The 12,229-nt window shown below is 43.8% G+C and overlaps 1 protein-coding gene across 2 annotated transcripts in view; it reads right to left on the bottom strand.

Moving 5' to 3' along the window:
- Positions 1–11,998, bottom strand: part of TSC22D2 (TSC22 domain family member 2) — a 42,576-nt gene extending 30,578 nt beyond the window's left edge. The window contains exon 1 of one of the 2 annotated variants that reach the window (XM_077348694.1): positions 9,069–11,998. In XM_077348694.1, coding sequence (XP_077204809.1) covers positions 9,069–11,014 — 1,946 coding nt within the window. In that variant the 5' untranslated portion in view covers positions 11,015–11,998. The remainder of the gene's footprint in view (positions 1–9,068) is intronic. The other variant, XM_077348692.1, reaches the window with a different exon arrangement.
- Between the last annotated feature and the right edge of the window lie 231 nt (positions 11,999–12,229).

Here is a 12,229-nt window from a genome sequence, read left to right on the forward strand (position 1 = left end):
AAAATTCACACTGCAAAAAATGCCACCCACTTAGGACGATGTATTAGCTCACAAAAACCTATGAAGTATTTCTTTAGCAAATCCTTAGCCTTCCACAGGGGTTTCCCCTGTGAACTGGCCATCTAGCACAATATCTGAATGCAGATCATTTTTATCTTTATTGCTGCTGTTATGGTTTCATTTCCTACTTTGCTCTTCTAGGTTCTGCATTTCGTGTAAATATTTGCTTGTTCTCCACCATACTTTTCACACACTATGCATCTATAAATTCTTCTAATCTAGGGAGCACATAAAACATTATCTTATATGCATGGTGCTGTATCACAAACTAATTTGCTTCTTAAACCAAGGTACCAGAACAACCAACTCCTCTCATACAAAGTTTCCCACTAAGATTGTTATATCTCCCAGGAAAGCATTTCTTTCAAGGTTAGAATGGTAGTCACCTATCTGTAGACACCCCCCTCAGTAGGGAAATCAATTTTCACTACTATTTTCTGCATGTCATACAAAGTGTGTCCTATTCAACTTTTGTGAAATGCTTTAAAAGAAAGATTTTAAAACATTTTACTTGTTTTTTATACTACCTTTTACTATGCAACTTTTCACATAAGTTGTGGATCACTCACTGGTCAGTGTTTATGTACCAAAGATTTCCAAAGAATAGCTTTAAGGTCTAAAGCAGTGGTACTCAACCTTCCTAATGCCGCAACCCTTTAATACAGTTCCTCATGTTGCGGTGACCCCCAACCATAAAATTATGCAAGTGTTCTTTCACAGAAATTAAATTGAAACTGACCAATGGTGTGAAGATCCACTGTTCATGACTGTATATAAATTGGTGTTTTTTCTGGGATTTCTCAGTTCAGTTCTGCCTCTTGTCCCACCATATCGATCTTGCTCTTTTCCGCTGCTGCAGACAAACACTCTCTCTCAATCTATCCCGCAAGGTTGTTGTGTGGATGGCACCCCCCCATCCAAGCTGCTTGCCCTGCTGCGACCCCTGTGAAAAGATTGTTTGACCCCCAAAGGGTTGAGAACCACTGGTCTAAAGAGTCAAGATCAACCGAACTCTAGCAACCAGAGAATCTTAACACCATTGAATTACTCTGAAGTCTATTTCAGACTAGTTCCTAGTTTTACTCCTTTACAGGTTCAGTATACCATATCTGACCCTGACCTGGATAGGCCAGGTAGCCTGATATCATCAGATCTCACAAGCATAACAGAGTCAGCCCTGGTCAGTATTTGGATAGAAGGCCACCAAAGAATATCAGGGTCATTACAGAAAATGGCAAACCACTTCTGAACATCTCTTGCCTCTTGCTCTATGGGGTCACCATAAGTCAGCTGTGACTTGATGGCAGCCCTCCCCCTCCATGTCTCCCAATGGCAGCCTAGATCTACCACAAAGAAAACCCACCATACTAACCAACAATGCTTACCTTCTACACTTTATGAGGAAAAAATATTTTAGTTGAACATACTGAACCAGTTTTTACATGAAATAAGCAGCAAAAGATACACATGAAAAGCAACCAGGTTCTACACTTCTATGGCAAGAACATCCAACAGCGTAATCCTAAACACACCTTTGTAAGTCCATTCACTAAGGTATTACTCTGTTTAGGATTGCACTGTATTGCTACTTTGGTTTTCTCAAACAGGACACCTTACCCTACTTGGCAAACCAGCTGCTACTGGATGATACTGATTATCTTGACACCTTATCTTGCCACATTTCAATCTGGTTTCTAGTCTGGGTTTGGCACTGAAACTGCCTTGGTCATCAGCCCTGGGAGGAACAGAATAGGAACGCAATGATGTTGGTTCTCTTAGAATTCTCAGTTGCCTTTGATGACACTGACAGAAAAAAGAACCTACCCTAGGCTATGATTAACATTTAACAGTTTAACAATAAATACAAGTAGAAATGTCTTATCTCTTATTTTAATCGTCATAAAACAACCGAAACGGCCTCCAGATTTAAACCGTTTTCAACGTGGCATTTTCATCAGTGGTTGTTTTTCCAACTTAATATTTGCCAATGGTCTAGTCCTTTCCTATGATCTATTCTTCACAGGATTTAAACATATATTGGCCTTTGGCTCAAAGGTATGGGGAAGCTTAGTTCTATTTTGTCCCTTATGCTTTTTAACACCGGGTGAAGATGTTCCTGCATAAGGAAATATGAAGAACTGGCACAAAACAAAACTGCTATATACATCTCTGCTTCTTTAGATCAGAATACAGGAACATCAATAAAACTATCAAAAAGTTGGCTGACTGAGAGCCAATAAATTGCCCCTTAATCTAGACAAGACAGTATGATACAACAGTGTATCTTGCTATTATGGATGGGATCCATACCTCATTCTTAACTTTGGATGAAGAAATAGAATCTGTTACATGAAGTGATTATCACCTTAAACTAGTGTGCCAGGTATGACCCTTTCTAGAAAGAGATAGGCCTTGTCACAGTTATTAGCCTTCCTATACCATAGAACAGGGGTAGTCAACCTGCTGGCAGGGGCTCATGGGAATTGTAGTCCATGGACATCTGGAGGACCACGGGTTTACTACCCCTGCCATAGAAGATTACTACAATTCAGGGGACTACCTTAAAAAGAAACTTTTAACTTAAAACTGTTGAGAATAAAATATTCACGGTACAATTTAGTTAAAATAGCAATGGTTGAACAAATTGTTAACAAAACATTTTTATTCTGAGGTCAGGGGGGCCTGAAGTATCACACTTCCCATATAAATCTGCCCATTCTTTAAGGTATGCATCCAGGGTTCTTAGCGGGTGCAGCTGCCCTCAGTCATCATCATCTTATAATAAGTGGTGGAAGCCTGTTTATGGGCTGCCCTTTTCAGACACTTTTATTAAATGTCTATATAATTTTAATTCCATTGCCAGGTTAAGACCTTTATATATATATTCTTATAAAGGCTTTCAGGATGGACTCATGTTTCTGCTGTTTTATGGATTGTGCCTGATTTTTAAAGTCAGATTGTTAACATTATGTTTCGATTTTATTGGTTGTTTTATGTTAAAGCGCTGCAATTAAAAGTAGAGAACCAGTCTATGTATCAATACGTTTACTTATTTTGTAAGTAACTGTATTACCAGAGTTTCAGAAGCAGTTTGTGATATTGATGTAGGGGAGGAGGGCTTCCTTTCAAAGGGAAAAAAATAGTAATTCCACTGGGCATGATCCTGGCCACTACATGCAACCATTTGAAGGAGCTCCTCAGGAAAGGTTTGCAACCATTATGTCAGGTGTATTCAAAGTGCTATTTGGAAGGCTCAGGGATTGTTCAGGTGACGAGCACTTTGAGATGAATAATTACAAAAGCTTATCTGAAAGATTAATAGTTTCTCTCTGCAGTGCAGATCTGTTAAGAGAGGCTGTGAATTAGAGGGGTACCCCCCCGCCCCCGCTGATCCATGTGCCACAAAATATCCCCCATAAAGGGGTTTCTAAGTGTAAACACCTAAAAGACATTTTTGTCCTGAAATATACTGTCAGTTTTATTTCAAGTTTGGTATTTTGTCTGTTTAGACATATTTTTCCAATGAAGATACTAGCAAAAAGGGTCTACCAAATCAAACAGGCAACATGTTTAGTAAATTTCCTTGTACAGACAAAGTCTAGGAAGTTTAAACCACCATTTATTACTTCAGCTCTAGTTATGTCTACTGTTGATAGACCGAAGAGCTATGGGTACTAAATGTTATCACAGGCTCCTAAATAAATTTCAATGTGCACTTTTGAATAGAACATGATAATGGCATTCTAAGAACTTGACGACATGAGGTGGTATCCTAACACTTCCCTGAACTAAGTGCAGAGGCTGTTTGCCAAGGAAAGGCCCCTTATTTAGCTGAGCAGTAGGATACAACCCAATACTTGTTACTGCTGAAAGCGATCCAAGGCAGCTTTAGCAATGAAATCCTAATACTAAGCTACTTCCTTCTTTTGCCTTTTTGCAGATTTTAGTTCTGTGCAACATTAATTCATTGAAATGTAAGAAAATCAAATGCCAGAGAAAGACTTACAGGGTTGGCAATCTTGAGTTTTCAGTATGCTTTACACCAGCTTGCTGCTAGTGAAGTTTGGTGATATTCTATACTCCTGCCCTTCCTTCCACTACACAGTATAAATCCAGGCCTCAGTACAGCTTTTCAGATCATCCAGTTTAGTACATAAAATTGTCAAAGACTGCAGTTACTGTGACGTTCCTTTGTTCATTAGGACTGCCAGCAATATTTTTCATGGCTCAGAAAGAAATGCAAGACATGAAAGCAGTTCCTACACAGCTATTTTTAACTTAACGCGGCGATAGTGAGAAATGATTTCATGCACTAAGTTCTTAGGAATTAGAACGTTCACTACGAGCTTTATTACTCTGTTTAAAATTAAATGGACTTCTCTTTCATAACCAGCCTTCTTAACTGTAGGGAGCAACTCACCACTATGGATCATGCGGATGCTTAAGGCCCAGGCCAGATTCTAACTTTGATTTGTTTCGGGTCTACATCCACTACTCATTTCAGCATGGCAAAATGCTGCTTGACAGAATCTGTTGTGAACACAACTTGAAAACAGATATGAAATTCAGTAACAGCAGCATATCAGCAGTACCTACTGTTGTCAATTTGCATAATCCTTTATTTTTATTCTCAGAGCATATAGGGAACACTCTACATAAAGCATACAGAAACCTTTATCAATTTTAATGCTCCTGCAAGGTCTACTCCATTATTTAAAAGCCTCCAGAGATCTGTTTTTAGCATTTGTAATACTTTATCAGCTACTATCGGGACATATACAAACAGGCCTTTTTAAGCGAACAGGAGGAGATACTCTATGAAGAGGGCTTTACAATCAGGTTTTCAGCAATCAAGTGGCTACTGTTGACCACTCACAATTGTGGCCATTCATTAGTTCTTGGACTACAGCCTGCATGGTTCACATTGGTCAGCTATCTCTGTACTCTACCCTTTCTAGCCAGCTTTGTAGTATGTATCCCAAGTATCTGTGAAACATGTAGAAGGTTTAAACAAGCTTTCCCAATGATGCATTATATCAAAAGAGATATTTCTCAAGACGATAGTTATGATTTTAGAAACTGAGCAGATGTTTAGATTCAACTGGGTTAAGAGAGATCCATTCTGGTTACCAATTCACTATAATTAATGCCAGTAAGTTTTCAAAAATTATTAGGACTATCTCATCATCTCAATGAAAAACCTTTCATCAAATATTTTAAACGGGAGACATTGCAATTACAATTTATTTACGCTAATATGACACATCACTCAATGAGTCATTTGTTATGTGTGACTTAGCTTCTGGATGCAATAGAGAGAACTAACTACAGCTATAATGACATTAAAGAGAGGGATATACTTTAGAGATGTGTCTTGAATACTAGTTAGGCTACCTGAATTTAGAATTCCTTTGCATATTAATTCCCAACACACTTTCTTCCTACAGTGCATAGGTACCAATTGTGATCTAATTAACACTTGAATGAAGAGACCCAGCAAGTTTTTAATAAGATGAACATGAAGGAGGTGAAGATTGATGGGAAAAAAAGCAGATGCCATTTATAGCAACCCCAGTAAAAAATTCTGGATGTTGATTGCTTTCAACCCATGAAACAGAGAACAAATACTTACCAAATCATATAGTGTAGGTAATATTCTCAACAGGCTGAGTCTTGGACTACAAACTAACTCCCAAGACAGAGAAGAAAGTTAATGCTGAAGTTCTGACCTGGCAACCACAGCTACATCACATTCCATAACCCTAACATTAGTTTTTTTTTAACATAAAAACAGACAATACTTGGAAGCTGCTACTGGACCTGTGCTGGGAGAAGAAACCAATCTCCTGCCTCTTTTAATACAATTCCTTCTTTGGGTTAATATGATTAAGCAAGCTGCTCCACGCAATCTGGTTTCTAACTATAAGCTCCACTGGAGAGAGATTCAAAAACTAGATTTCACCAAAGTTCCCTTTTTATTGTTTGTTTATATATATATATTATAATCCAGTGACATTAAATAATGTCACAAGCACTTAAGCATGTTTAATTCTATCAAATATCTCAGTAACAGGCTTGTTTCATACATCAAATGTTCATGCATGTTTAGTTCACAAGGATTCTATATTGGAGCCCTCATAACAGTATCTCAATGTTAAAAGATGATTAAGCATATTAAGCACATTTTATCTTGCTTACACAAGAAGTACACTAAATGCATGTGGTTCATTAACTCAACTGTAGCAACCCAAATCTTGGTTACGAAGAGCAGACAGTCTATTCCACTGGCACTGATTTGGTATTCTCTGAAGAAGGCCAATATTGTTTCAAAACATGTCCTTCATCTTTCCCTTAATGCAAGTTTTGACATTAAAAAATCTCTTTTTTAATCACTGCATAGTCCTCTTATATCTACACATGGCATATGGAAAGCAACCATCCTAAACTGATATTCCAGACAGAAACAGTAGCTGAAAACTGCCCTTCTCACCAAAAGCTAGAAATGACAAGGAATAGAATGCAACCTTTAAAAAAAAAAACCCACAAACGTTTATTTATTTACTTAAGTTATACCCCACCTTTCTCCCTAAGAAGAAATTCAAAGCAGCTCACAATGTTCTCCTTTCCTCCATTATATCCTCACAACAACCCTGTGAGGTAGGTAAAGCTGAGACTGTGTAACTGGCCCCAAGCCACCCAACAAGCTTCCATAAAGGAATGAGGATTCTCCTCCCAGATTGTAATCCCACACTTAAATCACTACATCACACTGAGGTTAATCAAGCTTGTTAATGTTAGTACAAGGTCAATAAAATCTGCCTCTTATATTGAATTTATGATTGTTACCCACCCATGCCATGCTAGCACAATCATCATGGAAGTTTAATTCAGAATTGTTTGACTTGAGACAGCTTTAAGATAATTTAGAACTTGTGCTTTGCACTATTAGAGTTAACAAGTCACCTGATCCATTAAATTCTACCCACTGTTATCCCATAGCAACTTCCCCATGCCTTTTATTTTTAGATATTTATTTCAATTCTCAGTACACAGAGTTCCTTAAACAGGCCAAGAAAGTAAGGTTATGTTCATAAGTAAGAGGGAAAAAAAGATATTATAAAAGAATATACAAGTGAACACACACCAAGCATGCTATGAGAACTATGGGAAAGTGCGTATAGTAAAGCAACTCTTATCCACATAGAGATTGCTGAAATGTTCCATAGAGAGTTTGCACTTGTGGGCAAGAGTATGCAAGCAGGGTTACAATTATTAAACATTTTCAACAGTGCAAAGAAGTGTCTACTGCTATATCTATATCTACACACACACACTATTAACTACTGCACTATACACATCAATCACAAAATAATGCAGTAATCCTGGGAAAAATCTGCTCAAAAAGTTACACTCCAGAAGATTGCAATAAAGACTGTGTGCCTCTTTAGACATATCAGCTGCATAAGTATATTAAAACAGGTTCTGCTGACAGAGCAGGTTGTATAAACTTCACGCATCTACTTTAAAAGTACTATCAAACTTTTTGCTACTGCAATCTAGTTTTACATCATCTAGTCCTATTCATCGAAAAGTTAGGCACAGTACCCTCAACGTGAGATATATAACATTATTTTTAAGTTTCAATATCCAATGGCAACATTGATTCTTGATTTACAAACTAGTAATTAATTGCTAATGCTGTGCTATCAGTTGTTGCAAAGTCACTGAGGCCTATTTTTATTATTTAAATCACAAATAGGGTTGTCAACAACTACAGCTCTGGCCTACATTAGATTATGGAAAATAGCTCATACAACTCAAATGTCGTAGACTCACACATACATAATTCCATACAGTATTTAAAATTTGTTTAAGGAAATGAGTACATTTCAGGGCAAGTAATTCCACACCTTTAAAGTTACATTGAATAAAACTTCCTTCTCACCACCCATTCTGCTGCAAGAAAAACTCTGACTGAAGGAGGCCGGAGGTTTTTGTGGAGCATCCCTGCCAGTGACATTCAGCAGAAGGATGGGTCATTGTTCCCCGCCTAGCCCCTCCTTTTCATTACTTCCACTCATACTTTCCTTGTATTGATAAATATTTTAGTATATGATTCTAATATCTGGCATTTAAAAACTATTAAATTTTCTTAAAGTTCATCAGAAGTGTGTGAGCTACATTGCCAAATTTGGTCCTTTCATTAGTGAAATGAGCTAGAAGCCATATAAAGATGTTTAATCTATGAGAAAACTTCTAAAGAGGTTAAGGCCTACATCCACCTTTCTATCAATTAAAGTCCTAACAAAAACTGTTAATAGCACAACTTGCTTTGAAATTCTTGAAACTCTCTGCAGATGCATACTTAGAACCTGGCACTAAGTAAATATGCACAGAATTGGGCTATCTTTATCATCTCTGTGTTTTAAACTGAAGAACATCTAACCACCAAGTTCTTTAATCTTTTTTAGAGAGTAATCGAACTCATGGTGAAATAATGGTTCTGTTTCCTCAAGTAGCATTTACTTTGCACTGATAACTGCATTTTCCATTGTTTTCTATACTCATCATCATCTTCTCTTCATCCCCTTAATAAAAGAGGAAACAGTGTTTTTCCATTAAGGACTATTTTTCACACTTACAAAGCCTGTTAACTACTGCTTCCACCTGAGCTCTAAATTATTTACATTTCCTTTAATAATGGAATAGTAATCCTAGTTATCTTCAAGTTACCTAGTGTATCTGATAGGCTTAACAGTCAATGTAACTTTTTCCAAGGACACAGTAAAAGAACAGTGTTTCTCTGGACAAAATGAATATTCATAGTCTCTTTTCCCTATGTTCTCCCTTATATATTTTATACAAACATTTTGGCTACACAACAGAGGTCGATCTATTCATTTATCACATCTTTGTGGCAGATTACTAAGGAATTCTTCAACTTGACGAAAAGAATGTTGTCAAACCTTAAGCTAAGGACAAATTTTTGTATTAAAAAAGATAAATACCTGTCTTCATCACCATCAACAGGAATAGATATGCCAAAGACAGAGCTGGCAAGACTGTTCATAGGAGTAGTTGCAGGTAAGTTAAGAGGGTTTGTTAAAGTGTCCAGAATAGGTGGCTTCATAAGAGGTTTGTTTTCAGCAATAAGAGAAAGTGGTGGTTGAGGTAGGGGTTCAGATTTTCTTCTAGTATCATCAATCTGGCCTAAAGGTTGAGTCTGAAATTGTCCAATGTTAGATTGTGGCAGGTTTGCAGGTATATTGGTCGTGCCTTGGATCAGTGGAAGGCTGACATGCTGCTGGACAACACTGGAACTCCTACTGACAGATGTATGGCTGGTCAGCTGGGACTGGACTAAAGTAACAGGGACATTTGGCATAGTAACAGAAGCTGAAGACACACTAGGCACACTGGTGCCTGGCACAGCTGCAGGCACATTCTGAACTCCAGAGACTATGCTGTGAGGAGCACCAGACACTTGATTGCTTCCACCCATCTGCTGCTGAGTCATGGATTTCTGTTGCACAACTCCTGTATGTCCAATGCCTGGCTGCACCACACCTCCTTGCTGCGGTATGACAGACTGAATTGGAGTTGTCAGGCCACTCGGCATTAGCCCAGGTCCCTGTCCTACTGTTTCACCAGCTTGTGAAGAAACTCCCATCACTGACACTCCTAGAGGTGAGGGATTCTGACCAGCTACTTGTGCTGCTGGAAGACTGGAAGCTCCAGTGCTTGGAATAGAGCCTGAAGCAGCCTGCTGAGTAGTTCCTTGAGACTGAATGACTGTCATATGTTGAATGTATTCTGGTTGGCCGGGCGTCTGAGCTGGCACCAGATGCACTGGTTGAATCTGTGACTGAGGATAAGCAAACTGCTGTGTCTGAGTCACTGGTACATTCGCTTGCTGTACCTGCTGTTGTGGCATGGGCAAACCCGTCTGGACTACTGCTACATTCGAAGGTGGCATGCCTTTCCCATTGGGAGCAGCTTGTCCCATGCTCTGTGTATTTACCGGAGGCTGCAGCGGAGGCCCCATCATTTGCTGGCTTGCCGCTGTAGCCCCTGAATACATCAACTGAGCACTACTGTGAGGCGCAGCCCCGCCTATGGGCTGCTGCCCAATGACAAAATTAGGTTGCTGCGGAGAGGGCTGGTTTATTTTCTCTGGCTGGAGTAGCTGTGACACAGCAGCAAGAGAGCTGTCAGCCACAGAGTCGGGGCCATGTGCCGAGGAGGCTGCCACCCCGGAGACTATCAATGAGCCCCCGGTAGCACCTAAGCCACTGTCCCTATCTTGAACAGCCTGCTCAAAGGTACTGTTGTGTCTAATGCAATCCCCAGTCCGGGCTAAAACGGCCCCACCATCCGAGTCCCGGTCATAGTATTCCATACACGTCCATCGCCCCCGTCGGTAGGGCTCTCCCGTACCGTGGTCCAACTTGATCACCCTAAAGCGGGAGCTGCAGGCGGCGGTGGCCGTTAGAGGCACGGCTCCAGGGCCGGCCGAAGCTTGCGCGCTGCTGCCTCCTGCCGCCCCCGAGGAGGCTTGGGCGGCAGCCGCTGGGGGCACCGCGGGGCTCCTGGGAACGGCTCCTCCGTTGGCGGCGGGGACGGCGGCAGGCAGCGACTGCATCCCCCCAGAGGCCGCCGCCGCGGCTGCAGCTACTTGCCCGTCGAGCAGCAGGTTGGGAGAGACCGTCCCGGGAGTCTCGGCGTCGGCCACGTTGTTGAGCGTTTCCTCGGAGGAGCTGCGCTCGCAGACATCTTCGGGGCCGTAGTCCGTGGCGCGGGACACGTCGAAGATCTCGGAGGAAACGTCTTCGGTGCGCGATTCATCCGGGTCGTCCAGGCTTTCGGTGTCCTCGGTGATGCTGCTGGCCACCTGGGCCGTCGTCACGCTGGTGATCTGGAAGCAGCTCTTCTTCTTGGCCGGCATCTTGGACATGGTGCCTTCCCCGGCCGAGGGAGGGAGGGAGGCAGGCAGGCAGGGAGGAAGCAGGCAGGCAGGCGACTGAGCGAGAGGAGTCCGGGGTTCCGCCCACCTGCCCTCGCGGCAGCCGCCGGGTGAAGGGAAAAAGTCCGAGCCGGTCACACGAGCCGGGCCTGGCCGAGGGGGCGAGGATCACGCTCTGGCGAGCGCGCAGACGCCGGCGCTCCCGCACATTCCTCCGGCCCCGGCCTCACGACGCACTCCCGGCTCAGCAGGCGGCCGGCCACCAGGCCTGGGGCGGGCGAGGGGCCGAGGGGGGCGGCGGCACGGCTCCTCCTCTTCCTCCCCTCAGCGAGGCGGCGGGCCCCTGGGCGGGCGGCGGCGCCTCCTCCTCCTCCTCCTCTCCTCCTTCTCCCTCAGCGGAGCTCGCTCTTCTCCCCCTTCGCGGCTGCGGTTCCTCCCTCGGAGTTGAGGCCGGGGTGGCGCTGTAAGTCAGGCTGCTCCGCGGGGCTTCCGGCGAGACTCGGGGTCCCTGAGGCGGGCCCAAGGCCGCTCGTCAGTCAGTCAAGGGGCGGAGAGGGGCGGCGGCGCCGGCAGCCGCCGCCGGCGAGCCCGAACGACGCGCAGGCCGCCCGCCCTGCCTTCGCTCTCTACCTGGAGATCAGCACCGGGAGCATCTTGTCTCGCGGGCGGGCGGGCGGGTGGGCGGGGAGGAGGGGGAAGGGAACGAGCCCGGCTCACAGCGGCCCCCTCGGGCGGGCGGGCGGGCCTGGCAGACGCGGCTCTCCCCCGACGAGGCCGCTCCGTGGGCCGGGCTGGAGCAGAGTGGGCCGGGCTCCTCTACACTCCGTGCGCGCTCCGCTCTCGAGCGCTGCCGAAGGAGCTGAAATTCAAACTGCTCACTCCCCTCGCTCAAGATGGGGCTCAAATGGAGCCGCGAGGCAGCCTGGGAACTACGGCTTAGCTGCTACTGCGGCAGCGGGGCGGCCCAGACAGGAGCCCGCCCACTACGCCCCTGCGCGATGACGTCGCCAGCCTCCCTCCCCCCTCCCCGCCGCTCCGACAGACAGAGAGCGCGCTGCCCTGCCTCGGGAAGGAGGGAGGCGGTGGGCGGAGGCGACTGCCTGGAATGGAGAGGAAAGGGGCGGGTCTTCGCGGAGGGAGAAACCCCGCCCTCTCCTCGTCATTGTAACCGTTTGGAATGTTCCACTGGCTCGGTGCTGCCCCCTC

Source organism: Paroedura picta, chromosome 8, assembly GCF_049243985.1.
Source record: "Paroedura picta isolate Pp20150507F chromosome 8, Ppicta_v3.0, whole genome shotgun sequence".
Classification (NCBI taxonomy): Eukaryota; Metazoa; Chordata; class Lepidosauria; order Squamata; family Gekkonidae; genus Paroedura; species Paroedura picta.